The 22,671-nt window shown below is 35.0% G+C and overlaps 2 protein-coding genes across 12 annotated transcripts; one reads left to right on the forward strand and one right to left on the reverse strand.

Moving 5' to 3' along the window:
• Positions 1–2,698: 2,698 nt before the first annotated feature.
• Positions 2,699–7,665, forward strand: LOC105638833 (uncharacterized). 6 transcript variants are annotated; one of them, XM_089726500.1, is made up of 6 exons: positions 2,699–2,950; positions 3,306–4,130; positions 5,382–5,441; positions 5,534–5,742; positions 6,013–6,124; positions 6,721–7,665. In XM_089726500.1, the coding sequence occupies exons 2-5, from the start codon at positions 3,311–3,313 to the stop codon at positions 6,076–6,078; spliced, it is 1,155 nt and encodes a 384-aa protein (XP_089582626.1). In that variant the 5' UTR covers positions 2,699–2,950; positions 3,306–3,310; the 3' UTR covers positions 6,079–6,124; positions 6,721–7,665. The 6 variants fall into 6 exon arrangements, with proteins under 6 accessions (XP_089582626.1, XP_089582627.1, XP_089582628.1 ...); XM_089726501.1 differs by having other exon boundaries at positions 7,421–7,665; XM_089726502.1 differs by having other exon boundaries at positions 3,351–4,130; positions 6,007–6,124.
• A 195-nt stretch (positions 7,666–7,860) lies between these two features.
• LOC105638843 (uncharacterized) lies at positions 7,861–22,487 on the reverse strand. Of its 6 annotated transcripts, none has more exons than XR_002285082.3 (20): positions 22,100–22,485; positions 21,953–21,975; positions 21,608–21,789; positions 20,863–20,970; positions 20,711–20,753; positions 20,360–20,448; positions 20,154–20,249; positions 19,416–19,470; positions 19,149–19,248; positions 18,446–18,659; positions 17,476–17,635; positions 17,355–17,392; positions 11,486–11,552; positions 11,293–11,403; positions 11,165–11,190; positions 10,231–11,080; positions 10,090–10,139; positions 9,820–9,964; positions 9,264–9,361; positions 7,861–8,073 (listed from the first exon to the last, which is right to left on the reverse strand). XR_002285082.3 is itself a non-coding variant. In XM_037641335.2 (20 exons), the coding sequence occupies exons 2-19, from the start codon at positions 22,139–22,141 to the stop codon at positions 9,849–9,851; spliced, it is 2,370 nt and encodes a 789-aa protein (XP_037497263.1). In that variant the 5' UTR covers positions 22,142–22,180; positions 22,285–22,485; the 3' UTR covers positions 9,059–9,361; positions 9,820–9,848. The 6 variants fall into 6 exon arrangements, 4 of the variants coding, with proteins under 4 accessions (XP_037497263.1, XP_037497264.1, XP_089582624.1 ...); XM_037641335.2 differs by lacking the exon at positions 7,861–8,073 and having other exon boundaries at positions 9,059–9,361; positions 22,100–22,180; positions 22,285–22,485; XM_037641336.2 differs by lacking the exon at positions 7,861–8,073 and having other exon boundaries at positions 9,059–9,361; positions 20,863–20,975.
• Between the last annotated feature and the right edge of the window lie 184 nt (positions 22,488–22,671).

Below are 22,671 nucleotides of genomic sequence, written 5' to 3' on the forward strand. Positions count from 1 at the left end.
TTGCTTTTACTATGGTATTAACGGCAAAAATCAAAGAAAATGAAAGGACCTAGTTGTCTAACGGAATGAAACTTCAAAGACTACTAAATAATATTATAGAATATAAAAATGGGTTAATTGATATGGTGAAATGTCATAACTGCATAATAATTTTCTCTAATAGTAACTATAATTAAGGCTGCATGAGAAGGCTCTGAATTTCGGACAGTGAGTGTGCTGTGTAATGACCGGAGGGTTTCATGGGATTCTGTGACCTGTCTATGGGAATTTAAAAAGGAAGAGATAAGGTTGATACGGTGACGGATAATCATTATATGGTAGTTTTGCAATTTGCATGAGATGGGAGTTGGAGTAAATGGGATTGGCATGTTCATAACGTAGATAAAGGCAAAAGAAGGATAAGTCATAAGTTGATTTGTGACAACTGACATCACCACAGTTAATGCTGTTGTCCACCTGATTTGTGGTTTTACAAGGTAGTACCTTAATTTAAATTTTTCATATTTTTTTCTTCCTTTTTTGTTTACATTTCATATTTACCAATCAATTTCTCAATTATGACACTTAAAATTAATAATAAAATTAAGATAAAGGATATAACAAATGTAATAATAAAATTAATTATATATTAAAGCATAATATAATTTTTATGTTATTTAAATATTTTTATTTATTCAATAAATATATTTTATAAAAAAATTTATTTATAAATATTATAACATCAATTATGAAAATATCATTTCATAAAATGGAATACAGTTGGAAAACATGTCTTTTGTTATAAAGAAAATTAAAAACCTATTTTTTAATTTTCCAGATAGAAAACTGATTGATTTGAATACAAAACTCTGTTATCTAATTTTCTTGGAAAATTTTTTCTAGAAAACAACTTCAATTTTCTACAATTGATCACACTCTTAATTTTTCAGGAATAAGCTCTACAAAGAATTTTTCTTAACTTGTTTTATTAGGTAGAACTTATCATCAATTTGCTTAATTCTATAATTCTTGGCGTGATTCTCTGCAAATGAAAAATACCAGAAGTTTCAACTTGCTTAATTGAAATTTTATTGGACCAATTGACATGATTTGTTCCTAAGGGGTTAATTATTCTTCTGATATTTTCAATTTGAAAATTTTGTAGTTGTTTTGACTCTTTTAGACTCCTCTTTAATTTCATTATATCAAGCCTCTAATTTTGAGCTTTTGACATAAAAGGTTCACAAATAGCACCTTGTATTGCTCATCTAGGCGACGGAGGGGTTAAAAGAATTTTAAAGAGTTAAAAGGGGATAAAATTGAAAAACTTTATTATTTTTGGGAACAAAATAAAAAAAAAATTAATATTTTTAAACACTTCAAAGTCTGCAAATGACGATTATGCACTTGAAGTTGTCAATTTCATCATTTTTAAACACTTCACATCCCTGCGTGAAAATCACTTGCCTAAGGAGTGAAGCATAAAAAAAGAAGGCTTATGTGGCATTTAACTATAAAAAATGTGGTAAATAACAAAATTAAGGTGGATATTGTCGTACTTTCCACACTCTCCTTCTCCAACTGACCCACTACCATCTCTTCAACGCGTTCTCTCTCTTTCTCTGCAGCTAAATTATTTCCTTTCCCCATATTCCATTCATCAAATCTTTCAAATTTTTCACATGGGCTTGCCTTTAATTTCAAATTAATAAATGAATGCAAATAAAATGCTAAATGGTTTATTATCCATATAATCTTGATATGAAAATTGATGTAAGATTGAGAAATTTATCTAAATCTGAAAGTTCCCATTGAAAAAATAAATTGCAAAATCAAAAGTTACAGAACTATACTTTGATTGCAGAACACTATTTTATATACTTTCTGAAAGAACAAAAAAGAAAGAATCATAGGAGGAGAAAAGCAACTTCTTCTAATTACAGTTACACAAAAAAAAAAAAAAAAAAAAAATCAAGAGAGGAGATTAAAACCGAGAACGGTAACTTGAATCCAGGCAGGAAATTTCTTTCATTTTCAAAGAAATTGGTAATAGATTCTTCTATTAAAACCGAGGATTTGAAACATGAAACAATGGAGGAACTGGCCGGTAAGTCACCGAAACTAGAAAAGATGAAGTTCGCTAGAGAGACAGAGGAACAAGAGAGAGAAAGAAAACAATAAAGAAGAGAGAAGGGGATGAAGGAAGAGGAAAGGAAAAACGGCGTCGGTTTCAAACGCGTGAATACAAGCTTTTTAGTTGTTTTAGGATTGTTCTGCGTAATGTACATAGTTATCAATTTTTACGATTTCAGGTGCATAAACAGTCGTTCGCAAATTTTGGAGTACCGTAGGATTTTTTTATAAAAATTTAGAGACATATATATATATTTAGTCTATATATTCTGAATATAGAGGAATTTAAATATTATTTTTTTTCAGAAAAAAATAATATTAATTTTTAGAAAACTTAAATATTAATCTAAATATATTTTACCATTAATACAATTTAAAAAATTAGCCAAAATTATGAAAACTACTCAAATACAAGTACAGGATGCTTTTTTGGTCATTTAGCTTTAATAAAATTAATTATTTTTAAATAAATCTTATAATTAATTAAAAATTTATTTAAATAAATATTTTTTTAATGAAATTCATTTAATATATAGGCCATATTTTGTCCTTTAGAATGATGTCATATAGGGCGGCTTCATTTAAAATATTTGCCGGGAAAATTGCAGATAATTTTCGCGGGATCTCATGTTATCTCACAGTTCCTATCCGCAGCTCCTCATCGATATATCAAACATTTCAAAACCATCTGCTTCTGCCACTGCAACCAAAGATTTGTCTCCACAATCGTCTCTATTAACCCTAATCCTGAATCTAAAGCCCCTTATTTTTTCCCTATTTTTTCAATTTTCACCAAGAAAACAAGTGGAAGAGGTTTCGATCTAAGATCTCTGTTCAGGTAAATCCGCCGAATCCTTGATCTCTTCTCTCTCTGTCTACAGTATATGTGTGTAGAGGAACATAAAAATGAAAATAGCAAATTTAGTCCCAAAGTAATCTCTGTAATGATATTGGAATTCTGGGTTTTTGTTTCTGTATATCAGTATATGCTTTATACTATGTGAGTGTTCTTGTATTGGCTTATTGAGTCTATCTATGAATGTATGTAGAGTTTGTAATGTTCAAACAGATGCTGACTTACTCCTAATCTAGATCTGTGACAATGAAGCTTTTTGTATTGAGTTGCATTAATTAGGGTTCTGTTTAAAACTGTGAGAAAATGATGAAATTGCTTTATGGATGCTTTTCCCTAGGAAATATGTTGCAGACTACAATTGAAACTTTGAGTGACCATTCAGATTATCATGCCTTGTCGAAAAGAGATCCAATGAAGGTCTGGCAGGAAATGAAAGAGAATGGATTCCTTACACCTTCAGTTGCCCAGATGCCTGTACAAAAAAAGCAGTCTAAGAAACGTGAAAATGATAATTCCAACAGGAAAAGGGCACTTGCAAAGATGCAAGAAGTCAACAATTTCAATAAGATTGTTGCATCTCCATGTGAGTTGCTCAAGGAACATAATCCTGAGATCATGCCTTCCAATGGGGTGACGCCAATGCCAAAACAGCGCAGCAAGAAGTGCAGGACTGACCTGCCCGTGGAGGTGAAGAAGGTTGAAAAGGTCCAAGAGATTAACAAGTTTACTGAGATTGATGCACCCAGTGGGTTGCTTAACAAACTTAATCCAGGAATCATAAATCGGATAAGAAGCAGTGAACAAGTCTTTAAAGTTATCAATGCTTTAGTTAGAAGAGATGAGATAGGATTTGGCAATGTCCAGAAGGCAGAAGCTGAATGCAACGGAAAGGGATCCGGGGAAAATAATGGACAAGGCTCAAATAGTTTATCATGCACAAGCCAGGTGGAAACGTTTTCTGGAACTGAAGATAGACTTTTTCAAATGAAATCAGAGCATGAAGAAGACATCAGCAATTTGGAGGTACCAATGATAAAGGTAGAGAATGAGGATGAGAAAGATGAGTCATTTACCTCAAATATGAAATCAGAAAGCGTTAGCAGTTCTGCCTCCAATGAGAAATCAGCAAATAAAGCAAGCGTTTCTTCTCTTTCTCAAGAAGGTTGGAATTCAAAGTTGAAAGTTATGCTTATCTTTACAGTTCTGCATGATATTTATTTCCTATGCTATTCTGCTAATACTTTGAGAACAGTAGCTTACTTATAGTATAGGTTATGCATTATTTTAACGCTCAAGCAATTCAACAATATTTCAGAACCATTGTTCATGTGATCCAACATTATATTAGCATTAGCCTCTTGTCATTTGGTTCAATTATGAGGTCGCTTTTTTTGTGATTGGAAGGTCATGAATTCAAGTTGAAAATAACCTCTTTACAGAAGCAGTAAGGTTGTGTATAATAGACCATCCCCCAAATCCTGGCAATGCAGGGAACTTTGTGCATTGAGGATACTCTTTATGTAATTATGCTTAGGTTGTCCATGTCCTCAATATAAAATCAAGATTTTTTGAAGAACTTCAATTGTGGGATCAAGTCTGAGTTAGTAAATTGTATTAAGATTTGACATCATCTAAAGACCACTTGTCTATTCAGGTACCTTTTTGTCATATCTTGACAGCTACAAGATACCTAGGACTGTTCCATTGACTTCATTTCCTCCTTGCTCCTCCCCCACACAATAGAAAAGGTCATACTGAGCTCTGGCTCAGTGATGCTAAAGTCATCTCCTACTGATCCTTGTTTACTAACCACACATTTCTAACCAAGTCCAATTCTCTGGACATGATATTCAAAAAATACGGTTCACGCAGACCCTTCCTCCAATTAACAAAGCGATCTTGGCTGAATGGCCACATATGAAATTGAGCAAGATTTTGCAAAGAACTGTGAGTTCAAAGTTCAACCATTGTTGAAGCATAGTTTACTAGAAAAAAAGGTCATACTCACGTGCTACCAATACCCTTCTAACATCCAAGTCCTCGACCAAGACTAACCCGAAATGAGTAACTCATGGAATTGTTTATTTATCCAGTTTTTAAATCATTTCATTCATTTCAGATAAATGAAAATGCATTACAAGTGGATTGAGGTTGGTTTAATTTTGTAACCACCATTCTTTGTTGTCAGTGTGAGTTTGAAGGATAGGATATCTCAGGATAGCATTTCAAAATTGTAAGAATTAGCCCTTTTAGGCTGTGGAAATCAAACTCCGGATAGCATTTCAGTTTATTTCCTTGGTGTTCTAGGAATAATTGGTCCGACTGCCTTCTTTATTCTCAGGTTCATCTTAGAAAGTTTCTACAAGTTGTATAATGGGTTACTTTGACTTCAATTTGTTTTATTTTCCCCCAGGTACTGTATCTTCTGAGTGGTTACAATTTCTTTACCGGGATGCTGCAAATCGTCTTGCAGGTGCATTGGCTTTTTCCTTAAAAATGACTGGATGCTAGCACATGGTTACATTTTCTAATTGTACAAGACACATTCTATGTTTTCCATATCAGCTTTGAGGCGGAGTCAAATGAGGGTTCAAAATGTAATCCAGACAGAGTTGCCTTCTATTGTAGCAAAAGAGTTTCCACCTAACCAAGAAAATGAACAATTGCCTGCCGTTGGTTGCCCAGTTTCGGCAACCATGAAGATGCATCTAGCAAAGTGGAATCCTCTGTTTCATCAAATGGATAATGCACTCAAAGAAGAGGCAAAGCACCTCGTAAGTTGGATTAGATATTATCATCAATTATCAAAAGAGTTCCATGCTGAAAAATTGACCACGTCGATAGGTCATAAGCATGCATGTTAAACAAAATTTAGTGCCTAAACATGCATTTCTTCTCTGGATGCAAAGTATGTTATAGCTTATTAGTTAGTTGGGTCATTTTCTTTCTCTTATGAAGAGTTTACTGAGTTTTCATGAAATAAGAAACTACTTGTTAAGAAATGGCATACACAATTTTAAATCTGACATTGGTTTCAGGAACAGTGGTTGAACCAAGTAAGAGAAATGCAATTGCACATGAATGATGGCTTCCATTTTTATGATTCGTGAACAAGATACTTTCAAAACAGTCATTGATATCAGATTGTGACACCAGGTATTCTTTTATTTCTCTGTAATCAATAAAAATTACAGTCGTAATTTTTGGCATGGTTCTCTTCTCCTGTTAGTTCCAACCAGTAACCTTTTATATTAAAGTCTGGAAATCAGGGCCAGAAGAAGTTCATAGTACTATTACTGCTAAGGGTCATTAGGTAGCTAGATAAAGAGGAGTCAGTCTCAGAAGAATGGTAACATTGGTCCATTGAAGTTTAGTGGTCATAAGTTCAAATCAGAGAAACAGCCTCCTTGCAGCCTTTTACCCCAGACAAAGAGATGTATCATATTAAAACTAGGATGCTTATTGATTGTTTGTGGTATTTTTGGATAAAGTTTGTCATTCTTGCAAGCAACATTAAGTAATTGGAAGCAAATTTTAATTGACATAGCACGTAAGGATTGGAGCAATAGAAATTTATTTGATATACCTGGACAGATTTATGAAGGTCCAAAGTTTGTTTACTGGAACCAAAGTTTAATAAGCAAGATTTTGGGTAGCACATCTATGTCTTGCATGGTTGGTACTTTGCTGTAAAATGTATTACATTTTCCCTTGGGCTTTCATATATTGATGAAACTTCTGAAACCCTACAGAGGAGCTCCAAATTTTGGACGTGGAATGAGGCTTGTTAAACTTCTCCATCTACACCTCAAGCATCCTTAACTAGTTACCACAGCTTGTGCAGATATGTAAATGCATGACATGGAAGAAATTGCTTATTTGGGAGATATTAGGCTCCTTTTCCCCTTAATTAGGCTGCTATTGAAGTTCAGACTGGCAATCTCACATTCTCATAGACGACTCTCAACTGCTTTCTAATGTTTGGCCTTTTGTGTAAAAGGCTCAATGTCTTGGGTTTTTGACCAAAATAATGCTAGTCTAAAAAGTAAACAAGCAAATAAATGAAAAGGATTTCTCTATCCATGTCTCATGTGCGTGTTCCTGCGGTTCCTTTTTTTTTTTTTTCTGGTAAAGTTTGCTTCAGAAACTACCACAGCGTAGTTTTGGAAATAGTCCCTAACCTAGCAGTATTTTGGTCATAAACCCTAATCTTTTGTGTAAAAGGCCAATTAATGATGCAAAAAAAAATTGATCAAATAAGGGCACACATTGCATGTATGTATTAGAAGCTGCCCCTACACCACCCAGTTGCTAAAATCTGCTATTTTTTGAAAGCTGAAGCTTTTCACTTGTATGGAAGTTCATGTCATATGTTGGATATGTCCTTGGAACTTTGTTGGACATTTCCACTGGAAAAAAAAAAAAAAAAAATGCTAAAACCTGCGTCCTCAGTTTGAAACATTGCAGGAAAATTTAACACCATGACGCCTGATGGAGAGCAAGCATGTCCAGATTATGTTGATAGAATGTGGCACGTCCTAATAGTAATGGGTGATGTATATAAGATTGATACAGAAACAGGATGCTGTAAACAAAGAGCTCACTTTCGCTGGCCTGTTGTATTATGACTATTTTACACAATTTAATTGTAAATGTCATTTCCTGATACGTCAAAAATAAAGATTATTGTCCATTAATTGTGTTTTATGTTTAGAACCAATTGCGAAAATTTTATTTTTTTTAAAACTTAACAATTCATTAATAATGAATTTAAGTTATGAACATCATAGTATATTTCTATAGAAATAAGAGATACAAATATGGAAAATTAAAATATTCTGTTTTAAGATATTCTTGATTTGTCAAAAGATGTTAATTTTTTGGATAAAAAATAGGACGACACAAGAAACCTTCCATAATATTGTCCTAAATATTGTTTTTTCGAAAATTTATTACAATTGGTAGAAAAGAATTTAATATATCAAATTTTAATGGATGAATATACCGTAGTATCAGACTCCATTAGTAGAAGAAGGAATTTAACCGAACTTGAAGATCTAAAGTCTCCACCCACAAACAATCAATAGTTCATCTTGTTTTTTGAACTGCCCAAGAAATAAAGATCCATATAAAAAGTTCTTAATAAAGAGGAACAACTTCATGAAAGGAGAGAAACTAATAACTCTACTAAAAGTGTACCAAAAACATTCAAGATCTATCATCGGAGAGACTAAATTCAAATTTGATTCTAAAAGATTATAGTTTGAAAATTATTAAATTAAACAAAATAAAGAAAAACAAGAGAGGGACGAAAAAAAAACCACTGTCGACCAAAAAAGATGGTTGGTGGTGTTTCAAAAACAAAATCTAGAAGAATACAAAAAAAAGAGAGCATGAGAAAAATGGCTAGGGTTTAATTGCTAAAATTTTATTAAGTTGTTAGGATTTATTATTTAATGGCCATGATCATCAACAATTAATTATATAAGTAGACTATCTTGCTCAATTCACCATTACAAGTCTTTTTCCAATGATAGAAGCATTTGGAGGAGACCATTCTGGGAAAATAGCCTGAATTTGGCTTCTATCAGCTTCAATTTTTAAAATGTGATGATTATCCTTTGTATGTAGCTTGTAAAAGAAAAAAAAAAATAAAATAAAATTGCTAATAGATCCAAAGTCACTAAGAGGTTCCTCATCAACTCTGCATGTAAAGGTATATATAATATCACGTTCCATAGCATAACATTTTTATTTTTATTTTTCTACTTTCTCGTTCATGGGGATCTGGGGTTATACACATGTTTATGGTTGTTTGACTTTGCATATGTTTATAATTAAATCAATAAAATTAATATAATCTGATTTTGTAGATAAAATTACTCTAAATTTGTTTTTTGTGATGCCTAATTGTTAGCTAAAAATCAGAGTAAATCATATTAGTCTTTCTCTTCAAGGAAGAGCTCAAAAGAGAACATGATTCAACCCTAAAAATTCTAAGATTGTAGGTGCTAGATCTTTTTGGCAGGATACGGGATTTATTGATTTTTAATCAGGGCTAGGTCCAGGTTTTTTTTTTAAAAAAAAAAATTATTTAGGAAAAGAGTTATTTATTTTTTTAAATTCAGATCTCATATACCGGTATTAGTGTCATCTGAGAATGTGCCCACAAGAATTAAACATTACTTGCTTGCCACTTCAATCTCCATTTTGTATATATCTCTCTCTCTCTTCTATTTTTCTTTTTGAGGCTAATTTTCTTATATTAACATTAAACAGTACAGGTCCGCCTTACCAGATGCTTGGAGAAAGGAGCACAAGACTTATTGCTGAAGCTGCTGAAGACACTTCATTCATGCCAAGGAAGGCTTCGCATGGGAAGATGAACATTTCCTAAAGATGAAGATAACAGAAAAAGAAAAAAAAAAAAGAAAAAGAAAAAATAAGGGAATAAAAAAAATCATTTAAAAGTAAAGAAATTTCGAAAATGAGGCAATGATCTTTCCTGCTGTGGAAACTTGAAACTACTATATGTATGCACTAATGTAATCAATAGGAAATGCATTTTACCCTTCACTACCTCGCCCTTTTCCTCGTATGTGTTATCTATATATTTATGAAATGATTTTTATATTTGGAGGGTACCAATTAACTTTCTCTATATCTCTTAATTACTTACTTAGTATTTGTAGATAGCTTCTTAACTATTTGAAAGAGGCAGTTGTTTTTTTGAATTAATTCCAATTTTAATGCCTATTATTTCTAGTCATTTGCAGGTCATGCCCTGAAACATTTTTGCAAACGGTGCATTCTAAAGTCCCTAGAGGATGATATATGAGTATACAGTATACCTTTCTTTCATAGATTCTATCCAGACGCATTATTTTGGTAGCTTCTGCACGCAAAGAAGTTGAAGGACATAGCTTTCCAGCATCATCAGCTTGGGAGATGAGTTGAGGTTTTTACTTAGCCTTTTAGGCCCCTCGTATTCCTTTTCTGTATCAAGATAATTGAAGCATATTTAGTTCAAAAATGGCAAAAGGGAAACAAAATGATACGTATTTTTAAGATAGCTGAGCCTGAGATCTGCAATTCAAGAGAAAAGGCCAAATGTTAGACACCTTTGCTCCCACTTTCAGAAAGAAGAGGAATGTTATCACCTTGGCGATGTCTGACAACAATGTATGAACAAACTTTTTAGTATATATATGTTGTATTGGTTTTAGCAGGAAGCATAAGAGAGAGAATATTATTGGACATACTCTTTTCCTTCTACGCTGCTTTCAGATTTGTCAGAGATCTTCACATTTGATGATGTCTCTACTGTTCTATCCTTGAACTCATTGGACTCAGGACTATACTTCACATATTCTAAATCTTCCACTACCTTCAGGTTCTTCTCAATAAGAATTCCTTTTTGGGATTCTGATTTATTTTCCTCATCTTTGTTAATGCTTCCCTGTTCTGATAAATCCGAAATCAATCTCTCCCCATGAGAAACATCATCTTGTGATGAATGAATAGGTCTACTTTCCAACTCAAAATCTGGCTCGGTAGTAGCCCAAAACTCAACCTTTGAGTTCTTAGGAGAATCATGAGACTTTTTGTGATTAGACTGTTCACAGAAAACCACTTTTTTAGAGATGCAAGTACCAGATGGTGGAGATTTAAAAGGACTACAATTTTTGGACCTAATGGACGAGAATTTAGCATCATTATATGGTTCATGGACAGGTAATGTATCAAAACTATCTTCAGCAAAAGGCTTGAAGCCTGAGGAGGGATGTTTTTTCTCTGAGGTTCCACTTAGAGAACTGGTACTGAGGTTCATATCTGTTGACCTATATCCTTCTTCAAACAACCAAGTTTGATATGGTTCTATTTTATCCCGGGAAAGATAATTTATGTTATAGGCTAATTTGGAATCTGATAGAACTGGCATCTGAGTGCATTTTCCAGACCAACTTGCATTGTCTCTTTGCAGGGCATCGAAATGCTTTTCCTCAGCCAGAATGATTTTATCACCATGCTTCATTGCACGACTGCCAAAATCACTTTGATGTCTTCTTGCTCTGGAGTTTGCTACTGAAATATCGTTTATTTCGCCCCTGACTGCACGTGGAAAATAATTCAAAGCATGCCAAATTTGGTTTATAAATTCACCAAATACAATATGATGAAAAAAAAAAAAGATACCTGCTGTGGATGAGCATGACTCTTCACTGTCAAAAGTTTACAGAAGGAAATAAACTATCGTCAAAGCAGCAAAGAAAATGGCAAGGGATGAAAGGACGACACTAGGGGAGTGTTCTGATAAGCTTTACCTCAACAAACTCATACTTTCTCTTTCATCTTCCGAAGTGAAGCAAGGCCAATCAGGATGCCCAGTTACATCTCCAAAATCAAAACTTGTGCCAGCGAAACGACGCCTGCCACTATATGAGGCAAAAGTATTTAAGTGCATATACTAAAAACACCAAGACTTTTTTTTTTTTTTTTTCAAGAAAATCAACAAACCTTGCCCCATTGGAAGTTATGAAATCATAATCATTTTCTGATGTTTGGTGCTTTGAAGCAGGCAAATCTGATTCTCAAAGAACAGAGAGCAGTAAAAGTTAGACTAAAATAAGTCCCATATCATACTAAAAGAACTCGGGACAAATAAATTTCTTCAGAAAAGAAGAGTCGGAATCCCAATAAAATCGTAAAGGTTCTTCAATCTGATAACACCAAGTTAATGGAACTATCCAACAAATAAAAAATCATGAAACTATGACTAAAATACGATCATCAAAAAGGAGGGAGACGGGAAAGATGAATGCTGTATATAAACCTGCTGTTATACTAGCAACTAAATATTTAAAAGTTTCAGAATTGAGGCTAAGACTATTTGCAAAAGAGGTGTGGCATGACCAACCACAAAATTAAAAGGGACTTTTTCTAGGTACCTACCATGGTAGTGATTAAATAAACCATAATTTATAGGTACTTCTGAATCATAACATTATTGTTAAGGACTAGTTGTAAATAGCGTTCTATTAGGAGTTAGATTCCCAATAGGTTTATAGTATCTTGTATATATATATATATATATATATATATATATATATGTCCCTATTGATGAAAAAATGCAAATATTTTTTCCACGCTAAATTACATGGTATCAGAGCCTTCGGTTCGTTAAGTTTTTTTTTTTTTTCTTTTTTCTTCTGCTCTTTTGCGTTGAAACTACAGGCAGAAGTGAGTTTTTGGTGACTGTCAGTCTAGGTCACCCACCTAGGTTGGTAGTTTTGTCTCACCGCCACCCAAGGAAGAAGGGCAAGCCGCCGATCAGCTCCCCCTCCAAGTCCGATCACAAAACCCTTGCGAGTGTGCTTCACGCGCCACTCACATTTTTTCGCCGTTCTTCACGCGCCAGCGCGTGAGGGCGCGTCCAGCCATCTCCTGTCACCGGCTCTCAGTTTCCGGCGTCGATTTTGCCAGTACAGTGCAACCCAGTGTGTTGCGGCGGCCCTCTTCGAGTTTTGTGGTGTTTTTCGTGCTACTACTTTGCCGGGTACAGTCTGAATTTGTGAATTTGTATTCTACTGCTGCCTATTTGTCATTCTGCTATCGAGTTACCAAGAATCGTAGTTTTCCTTTGCTGTGCTACATTTGTTTTTGAGCGTTTAGTCACAAATCATGACGACTACTCCACCGGAGACTTCCAAATCGAAACCTGTCATCACTGATGTGGTGCATTATTGAGTAAAATAACGGAACACAAACTTACTGGCTCTATTTTTCTGGCATGGTGTAAAACAGTTTGTATATATTTTCGTAGTTTGGATAATGATGACCACTTGAACAATGATCCACCTGAAGGAGATGCTAGGAAAATCTTTCTTAGAGACGATACTCGGTTATTTTTACAGCTTCGGAATTCGATTGACAGTTAGGTAATTGGTTTAATTAATCATTGTGAGTTTGTTAAGGAGCTGATGGATTATCTTGAATTTTTGTACTCGAGAAAATGTAATCTATCTCGTATGTATGAAGTCTGCAAAGGATTTTATTGAGCCGACCAGCAAGATAAGCCTCTCACAGCTTATTTCATGGAATTTAAGAAGATTTACGAGGAACTTAATGTTTTATTGCCTTTTAGCCCCGATGTTAAGGTTCAACAGACTCAGCGAGAACAAATGGTTGTAATGAGTTTTTTTGCAGGTCTTGCTCCGGTTTTTGAAACTGCCAAATCATAGGTTCTTTCAGACAGTGATGTTACCTCTCTTCAGGAGACTTTCACTAGATTACTACGTACTGAAGGTTCTCATACCCCTTCCCCTTATGATAATAGTGCATCTGTGAGTCGTAATCAGATAGTTAGGCAGCCAGGAAATAGAGGAAGAGGAGGAAATAGCCGTAGTAATAGAGCAATTAATCGGAGGCGAGCATTCTTATCTGCCATTATTGCCATGAACCTGGTCACACTAAACGGTATTGCAAGACACTAATAAATAAGTCGCCAAGGGCAAACATGGCCACTCAAGATTCTACAGTTATTTTTTCTGACAACATTGTAACAATTTCTGCTGCGGAATATGCTGAGCTCTCTAGATACCGTTCTTCTAAGTCTACTGATTCCTCAATTGCTGCTGCTGCCAATTCAGGTACTCCTACTACATGTCTTATGTCTACCTCATCAGAGTGGGTCATTGATTTTGGTTGCACAGATCACATGACAGGTAACCCTAGTTTCTTATCCTCATTAAAGAACCTGAACAATTTAATCGTCATGTTACTCTAGCTGATGGGTCCACATCTTCTGTCTAGTGTATTGGCACCACCAATCTCATCCCATCTCTTCCGTTGTCTTCTGTTTTTTGTTTGCCTCGTTTTTCGTTCAATCTATTGTCTGTTACCAAAATTACTCGTCTATTAAATTGTTGTGTTAAAATTTATCCTACCTTTTGTGTGTTTCAGGATCTTTTGATGAAGCGGATTATTGGTAGAGGACGTGAGTCTAGTGGCCTTTATCTTCTGAATGCACAAGTTTCGTTATCTCTGGCTTGTGCTAGTGCTCTATCTCCTCTAGAGGTTCATTGTCATTTGGGTCATCATTCATTGTCTACTTTAAGAAGTTGTGTCCGCAATTTCAGTCTTCATCAATTTTAGAATGTGAATCTTGTCAATTTGCCAAACATCATCGTTTACCTTTAGTTCCTCGAGTCAATAAACGGGTTTCATCCCCTTTTGAGTTAGTTCATTCTAATGCTTGAGGTCCATGTCCTGTTATTTCTAAAACAGGCTTTCGGTATTTTGTAATTTTTGTGGATGATTATTCTCGCGTTACTTGATTATTTTTAATGAAAACTTGTTATGAGATATTCTCTATTTTCTGTTCCTTTTGTGCTGAGATTAAAACTCAATTTAATACCTTTGTTCGCATATTGCAAAGTGATAATGCTAAAGAATATCTATCTAATTCTTTCCAATCATATATGTCACAGAATGGTATTCTTCACCAAACATCTTGTGTTGATACTCCTCAAAATGGGGTTGCAGAAAAAATCGACATTTTCTTGAGATTGCTAGGGCACTTCTATTCCAAATGAAGGTCCCTAAACATTTCTGGGCGGATGCTGTCTCTACTGCATATTTTTTGATTAATTGCATACCTTCTTCTGTGCTTAATGGTGCAATTCCTTATAGTGTCTTGTTTCCTTCTAAGCTTCTATTCCCTATTGAACCTCGTATTTTTGGTTGTATTTGTTTTGTTTGTGATGTTCGTCCACAGGTTTCCAAATTAGATCAAAAGTCCTTTCGTTGTGTTTTCCTTGCGTATTCTCGGCATCAAAAGGGGTATAGTTGTTTTTCTCCCGATCTTGATCGTTATCTTATTTCTGTAGATGTCACATTTTTTAAAAATACTCCATTTTTTCCTTCTTCTATATATAAGAGCGAGGGGGAGGATGATGAGCTTTTAGTCTACACTATCCAGCAATTTCCTAGCTCTCTTGCTCCTGCTCCTATTTCTGCACTTGCACCTGCTCCTGCTACAGCATCTGCTGCTCCTATTCCCCCTCTTGCACCAGCATCTACCCACCCTCATTTTGAACAAGTTTATTCCAGGAGACCAGGAACTCTTGACTCACTTCCTCCACCTGCCGCTTCAACAGAAGATCCAGTTCCCTTCACTCAACCTGAGCCTGTGCCATCCACTCCTCAGTCAGACCTTGACCTTCCCATTGCTCTTCGAAAAGGTAAATGCAAGTGTACCTATCCCTAAAACTGTTGTCCAAGCTTTGTTCCATCCTGGTTGGTGTGCAACAATGAAAGAGGAGATGGCTGCCTTAGATACTAATGGTACTTGGCATCTTGTGCCTATCCCGGCAGGTAAGAAAGCTATTGGTTGCAAGTGGGTTTTCACAGTTAAAATGAATCCTGATGGGTCTGTTGCTCGTCTCAAGGCTCGATTAGTTGCTGAAAGCTATTCTCAGATTTATGGCCTTGATTACTCTAATACTTTTTCTCTTGTAGCCAAATTGTCTTTTGTTCGTTTGTTTATTTCTTTAGCAGCTACTTTTGACTGGCCTTTACATCAGCTGGATGTTAAGAACGCCTTTCTTCATGGGGATCTTCAGGAGGAAGTTTACATGGAGCAACCACCAGGCTTTGTTGCTCAGGGGGAGTCGGGTAAAGTGTGTAAACTTCGAAAATCTCTTTACGGCCTAAAACAAAGTCATCGAGCTTGATTTGGTAGATTTTGCAATGTGGTACACCAATTTGGCATGCAAAAGAGTACTTCTGATCATTCTGTATTTTTCTGAAGTACTAAGACTGGTTTGATTCTACTTGTGGTTTATGTTGATGACATCGTTATTACAGTGAGTGATGCAGTGGGTATTACATCACTCAAGTCATTTCTCCAGACTCAGTTTCAGACAAAAGACTTAGGATTGTTGAAGTATTTTTTGGGTATTGAAGTGTCTAGGTATAAGAAATGCATCTTCTTATCTCAAAGGAAGTAAGTCCTTGACTTACTGAAGGAAACTAAAAAGTTGGGTGCCAAGCCATGCAGTGCTCCAATGACTCCTAACTTGCAACTTTCAATTGGTGCTGAGCTATTTGATGATCCTGAGATGTATAGAAGATTGGTGGGCAAACTAAATTATCTTACAGTAACACGTCCAGATATTGCTTATTCTGTGAACGTTGTAAGCCAATTATCTTCCAGAGAGTGATGCAGTGGGTATTACATCACTCAAGTCATTTCTCCAGACTCAATTCCAGACAAAAGATTTAGGATTGTTGAAGTATTTTTTGGGTATTGAAGTGTCTAGGTGTAAGAGAGGCATCTTCTTATCTCAAAGGAAGTAAGTCCTTGACTTACTGAAGGAAACTGAAAAGTTGGGTGCCAAGCCATGCAGTGCTCCAATGACTCCTAACTTGCAACTTTCAATTGGTGGTGAGCTATTTGATGATCCTGAGATGTATAGAAGATTGGTGGACAAACTAAATTATCTTACGGTAACACGTCCAGATATTGCTTACTCTGTGAGCGTTGTAAGCCAATTTATGTCTTCTCCTATTGTTATCCATTGGGAAGCTTTAGGACAGATTTTGTGCTGCTTGAAAGGTAATCCAGGCCGTGGCCTCCTTTAAGTAATCATGGGCATTTGGACATTGAGTGCTTTTCAGATGCAGATTGGGCAGGTTCGAAGGTTGATAGAAGATCAACTTCAGGATATTGTGTCTTTGTGGGTGGAAACTTGATATCATGGAGGAGCAAGAAACAAAATGTAGTCTTACGATCAAGTGCTGAATCAAAATATCGAGTTATGGCACAATCTGCTTGTGAATTAATTTGGATTTGTCAGTTGTTAAAGGAAATCGGCTTCAAGTCGTCCTTGCCTGCAAAGTTATGGTGTGATAATCAAGCTGCTCTTCACATTGCATCGAATCCAGTATTCCATGAACGAACAAAACATATCGAGATTGATTGTCATTTCATTAGTGAAAAAATACAACAAGGTATTATCTCTACAGGGCACGTTAAAATAAGTGAACAGTTAGGAGATATCTTTACAAAAGCTCTAAATGGGCCTCAAGTTAACTATCTTTGTAACAAGTTGGGCATGATCAATATCTATGCTCCAACTTGAGGGGAAGTGTTAAGGACTAGTTGTAAATTGAGTTCTGTTAGGAGTTAGATTCCTAATAGGTTTATAATATCCTATATATATGTGTGTGTGTGTGTGTCCCTATTGATGAAAAAATACAACAAATATTTTTTCCACACTAAATTACAATAATGAAAAAGGGAATAACTCTCTATTTGGTGTTTCGACATTCAATGATATTAGTGCGACAGTAGACATTAACTAAAATACAATGGAGAGATGACCTGAGAAACTGAAGCTTTCTGTTGCATACGGAGCATCCCTGCATGGAATTACAGTTATCAATAAGTTTTTGTCATTTTATGTTGAAAAAAGGAGGAGAAAGCCACAAAGGTTACAGAAAACCTTTTCTTTTGTGGACGGGAGCCTCCAAAATCATAATTAGGCATTTTATTGCCTCCATACTTCAGAATATCAGGAAAATCTCCATTATGATGAGATTGCCAGCTTTTCCAGGACAAATCACATTCATCAAGATAATGGGCATCTGACAAATTAGACCTAGCTGGATAGCAAAAAACAGAATAAGAATAACCATTCTGCCAAAAATACAGATATAACTAAAAATAAAGCAAAGGGGCAACTGATGGAGCAATATTAGAAATGAATGCAAGGAAAGCTGCAGACATTGCCAACCTCTGCTCACCATAACTCAAAAAAAGGTTTTTCCAGTATACAAAACTCTCTGCAAAGCAGTCTCAAAGGAGTCAAATATACACAGTTCTTTTATTGCAATGCGATGGGGTTGCTTCTGTAGTTTGAACCAGTGGTGACCTCCAGGAGCAACCTTATTATTGAACTAAGGCTCATCCCCATCTAGAGAACTAATAAATGTTCCATTACGCATAAAGTAAGAGTCATACCATATCTTGCCACTGGCAGGACATTTTATACCATGATGGAAATTTAAAAAGAAAAAAGGGGAAATTTCACATGTTCTTGGATTAGAAGTTAAAGAAAGATCATATCTTTAAAGGCAATCTTACGTGTGCCTGAATGCTTACATTTCAAGATGCCAAGCCAAGTGAAATGCCAAGATAGCAGCTATAGCATGCTATGCCATAAACATTCAACCATAAATTTACTTATGACCTGTCGTGCATTGGTACAATTTTGCCACTTAGGTGTATTATGGTATAATGGAGATCCATATCAATGCCATTCAGCTAATCAATATTTTATCCAGCATGACTCTTGTGGACATAAAAAATTGTTGCAAGCTATGAACCAAGCATAGAAGTAATAATTCCCAAAAAAGAAAAACAGCAAGAGAGAGACTTTAATTACAAGATAAATGGATATTGAAAAGAAATACCATCCCAAAAATCTTCATTATCATTCTCAGTATCACAGAATGCTTTTCCTTCATCGAATGAGCTTCTCACTTTACTGCCCTGGCCATCAAGTTGCATGTGGTCTCTGACAGTGGATAATTTCTTCTTCATCTTGCTAGATGGGTCCTTGATCCCCGTCGAAAGTTCAAAAGACCTGCCACTCTGGGGCATTTCAATATCTTGCATTATAGCATCCTGCATGCAGCACAGCAGACCAGTCAATGTCAAATCTTATACAAGAAACACAAATAGCTTGAACTTTTCAGGTAGCATAAAGGGTTCTATAAAGAGGGCCAGTTATCTCCATCACATAAGATTTTTTACCCAGAGTCCCAGACATTTGTGTACAGTAGAAAAATTCTCCGAGAATAAGATGATATTGAAGTTCAAATGCCCTTAATTCAACGGAATTACCAGTTCAGAGTATTACCACTGAATCAAATGCTTACAAGCTACCAAACAGTCAAACTACACTCAAAAGTTTTCTTGATATAAAAGATGCAGAATCAAGGTAAATGGAGAAATGAGGAAGAATCTTTCATACTATGGGTCTCATGTACAAAGGACACAATTACATAAGAAAACAAGTGGTTCCACCTAAACGAAAGAGAAACTTAGAGAACAGAAAGTAAATCATAAGCAAGTTAATTTCCATATAGAAGTGGATTCCAATAGCGTACTTACCACTTCAAGTTCAAGGTCATTTAGCACACAATTAAGGTTCCTTGATGAGTTTAGTCGCCTTGCAGCCTTTGATGGTGAAGAGCAACCATAGGAAACATATCTATAACGACACAAAATTTAATGCATTGCTTAGACAGGAATTCAATTTTTTCTTTGTTTTTTCTGTTTTCATCTGTACATTTTTTTCCACATAATTTGCAAGCTACCTGTGCAACTATAGGTAAAAAATACTGACAAACCGAAACAAGTCCAAATGCATTATGTTACCGGTCAGGTTGAAGCGGCGAGCAAGGGGGTGTTTCTGTACCCACTTTACCTAAACCTGAATTGTAAATGAAGGCAACAAACTTGATGAATTCTAGAAAAATGATAATAAATATGGAATAACTACAGACACAACTTCATAATTTATAGGACTTTATTAAATCATTTTCTAAGAATGTCATGGAAAACATCCAACAAGCATCGAAAGTAGGCGCTGTAGGAATTTAAATATGCGTGCTCGAGTCTAATACATTAATGATTTGTAAAGACAAACAGCAATTCGTAAATTTTTTTATATGGCATTTGAGAAAATAATCTTCAAGCTTTCACTTCATGGAACATACAAAAGTATCTAGGAGCTTCTGGTCAGGAAAAAAAGAATTCACACATAACAAAAAGGATTAACATTACAGCATTCGACTGGTGCAAAATTTCAGGACCTGCAAAATGGTATATACACCTCTCAGTTACAACAATGCATGACAAGGTATCATCTATGGTCCCTTCATAGTTCCATGGTAACAACAAAAGAGAATACATATTTGTATCTCATACACTAGTTTGCTTTTCTGAATGATTTCTGAAGGTGCTTCACTTATTTCTTTAGTATCTTTGTATAACATGATGCACAATATGTACCCAGATATAGTTGACTAGTAATAGAAACTAAAACCAAAAGAATGTTCCACAACGAATGATGTATTACATCTTAATTCAAATTCTGACAAACCAAAACCATACCAGCAACTGAAAATGCAACATGAGCTTCACGAGTTGGACTTCCTAACAAATTTCCATTTGATTCATCATCACTAAGCAAATCAAAAACAGATGATTCTGAAAAACAAATTAGAAGAAAGTGGAAAAGTTAAAGGAATTGTGATAGAATAATTGGCATAAAGACATCCTAATTGGAGATGCACAAAAAGCAAAATTTTATTATTTACCTTGTTGAATTGCTGTCTTCCATAGATCTAGTTTGTTATCAATTTCATAGAAAGCATTGCTGTGATTATCTTGAGAACCAAACTGAACCCTGGGTCACAAACCTCAAATTACTAGTACAAGACAAACTCTTGCCTAAAAACTCTAAGCAATTTAATCAGAAACTCAGCAAAAACTAAACAGATAATGCTAACATATATATGTCCACACTGAAGTCCAAAAATGGACAAAGAGCAGCCTGATAATAGAAATAATCCAAGATCTGCCAATTTAAAGTTGAAATGTAGCTCTTTTTTGATTGCAATAGATTAGAAGTGTAACATGGCCATTCACATCCTCATGCTCTCACTCACTTCTTAGGCGATAGAGTCTCCACTTGGATTTGTGACGGAGAGCCTGATTTCAGAAATATATCAGTACATATAAACATAAAGAAATAGAAAAATATGAAAGAGACTGGATAAGATTCGAAAACTAGATATTGCAAATAAATTACAAAACATACTGGCTGTCTTAATTTCAAGAGAATCTGCAGGATTGACTGTGCTGCCTTGAATCATTGGTGGATTCGTAATAATATGACTTTTGACTGTAGAAGGATTGACCTTTGGATCTTCCCTTCCATGTATGGTTAATAAGTTAAACAAAAGGTAAGGAAAGTTCATAATAATTTTAACACGCCAGAAAGTAGTAAATCAAACTGTTATGAATATGATTAGGAATATAAATAATAAGAGTTGACTATTGTAATCAGTTCTTGAATTAGTAGTTGTTATACTTTTTGTTACAGAGTTAGATAGTTGGTTATGCTCTCTGTTACAAGTAGTAATGAGGTATAAATAGGAAATGCGACGTATGCAAGTACGGTTGTGTAACCTTCCATTCTAATGAAAAACTCTCTCTCTCTCTCTCTCTCTCTCTCTCAACATTAAAGTTTGTTCTGAAAAGCCAGAAAATTATTACTCAGAACATCACAACTTAGTACAGAATTATTAGATTCCTCAAGATTTAATAGCTTGTTAAACTTTTAGACATTACCATAACCAAGAATTAGCTGCCAACCCCAAGTAACACATGAAGGCATCAAACTAAATTCGAGGGTTATAACTAAAGATATTTCAATTGACATTGTCACCCCAAAGTTCAATTGTAATATAATAAACAAATCCAAGAGATAGGATAAAATTGACCCAAGCACTTAAGTTTGTGAATATTTCAGGCCATTGGATCTAAAAACTTCAGATACTTACCACGAGGACAAGCAAGCTTGTAGTCTTGGGAACTTGTGGAAAGGTTTAGCAAATTGAGAATATCCAATGATCGATGCTCTTTGTAATTTTGCTCCCATTTATTTCCTCCTCCTTCAGAGCTCTCAAACCCAGCTGTCTGCTGGTGCTGCAGTCTTCTCTTTTGTTCAAAGTATTGCTTTTGCCTTATATATATATAAAAATCATAAAGAATAAGAACGTTCACGAATCACATTCCTACAACTTAAAACAAACTCAAACTCACAATATAACCTTAAAATGAATGAAAAACCAGCATTTCACTTAATTTACAGAAATTTGTTACGAATCAAATGTTTGTTTCTGTACCTCTTTTGTATGGACTTCCTCGACTTCAAATTTCTCAAGCCATCATTCATAGACAGCAATATTCGAAAGTTAGAAATTGCAATCCAAAATTCAAAACGACAAATGACTACTAAAGCTATTGAATTAAAATTCAAAATAACTGCTTACAGTAGTCACTTTCCTCCTCGATCCTCCCATCCATTGCAGCATTTTGGTAGCTTCTAACGAAGAATAAGCTGAAAATCAAACCTAACGAAATCGAATTTAGTCGAAAGCAAAACTAAGCTTAATCAAGAAATTTCTGTATTATTGGTGTTAAAGTTTCGAGAGTTTAGTCGAAGATATATGAGCACCAGAAAGCGAGTCGAAAACCACATTCTGTGTTGACGTGCTATATACATCTCAAGCTGGGCAAATTTTCCTTTTATAGTTTATCGTAGTGTTGCTGAACGATGTAACGACTTGTCGTTCTGACAAAAAATTGGTGTAAGATCTAAGCAGCCTATATGCTAGCTCGAGTTGGTTAACCTTAACCACCACCAGGATTGAATCCCACAACAATTGAGGAAGGAAAAACGGGAACCGACCAACTACTATTCAATAAATAACAAAAAATAAGTTATTTTGAAAAGTCTTTTATGTGAAAAAATATTCTTTTAAGGTAAGTTTTTTTTTTTTTTTTTTTTCCGGAAATAACTTTGAGTCAATGGAGGTGTTTTATTAATATTTTTACTTTTATA

Source organism: Jatropha curcas, chromosome 9, assembly GCF_041381405.1.
Source record: "Jatropha curcas cultivar XTBG-Jc1 chromosome 9, XTBG_Jcur_1.0, whole genome shotgun sequence".
In the NCBI taxonomy this organism is placed as follows: domain Eukaryota; kingdom Viridiplantae; phylum Streptophyta; class Magnoliopsida; order Malpighiales; family Euphorbiaceae; genus Jatropha; species Jatropha curcas.

What these genes read in the sequence shown, in the direction of transcription:
- LOC105638833 (XM_012222705.4), top strand. Translation starts at nt 3,311, where the DNA reads ATGTTGCAGACTACAATTGAAACTTTGAGTGACCATTCAGATTATCAT. An exon ending in TGCTGCAAATCGTCTTGCAG is followed by an intron (nt 5,442 to 5,533) that starts GTGCATTGGCTT and finishes TTTCCATATCAG; the next exon opens with CTTTGAGGCGGAGTCAAATG. An exon ending in AAGAAGAGGCAAAGCACCTC is followed by an intron (nt 5,743 to 6,006) that starts GTAAGTTGGATT and finishes CATTGGTTTCAG; the next exon opens with GAACAGTGGTTGAACCAAGT.
- LOC105638843 (XM_037641335.2), bottom strand. Translation starts at nt 22,141, where the DNA reads ATGCTGCAATGGATGGGAGGATCGAGGAGGAAAGTGACTACT. An exon ending in TCTTGAAATTAAGACAGCCA is followed by an intron (nt 20,754 to 20,862) that starts GTATGTTTTGTA and finishes TTCTGAAATCAG; the next exon opens with GCTCTCCGTCACAAATCCAA. An exon ending in ATAACTTCCAATGGGGCAAG is followed by an intron (nt 11,404 to 11,485) that starts GTTTGTTGATTT and finishes TGCCTCATATAG; the next exon opens with TGGCAGGCGTCGTTTCGCTG.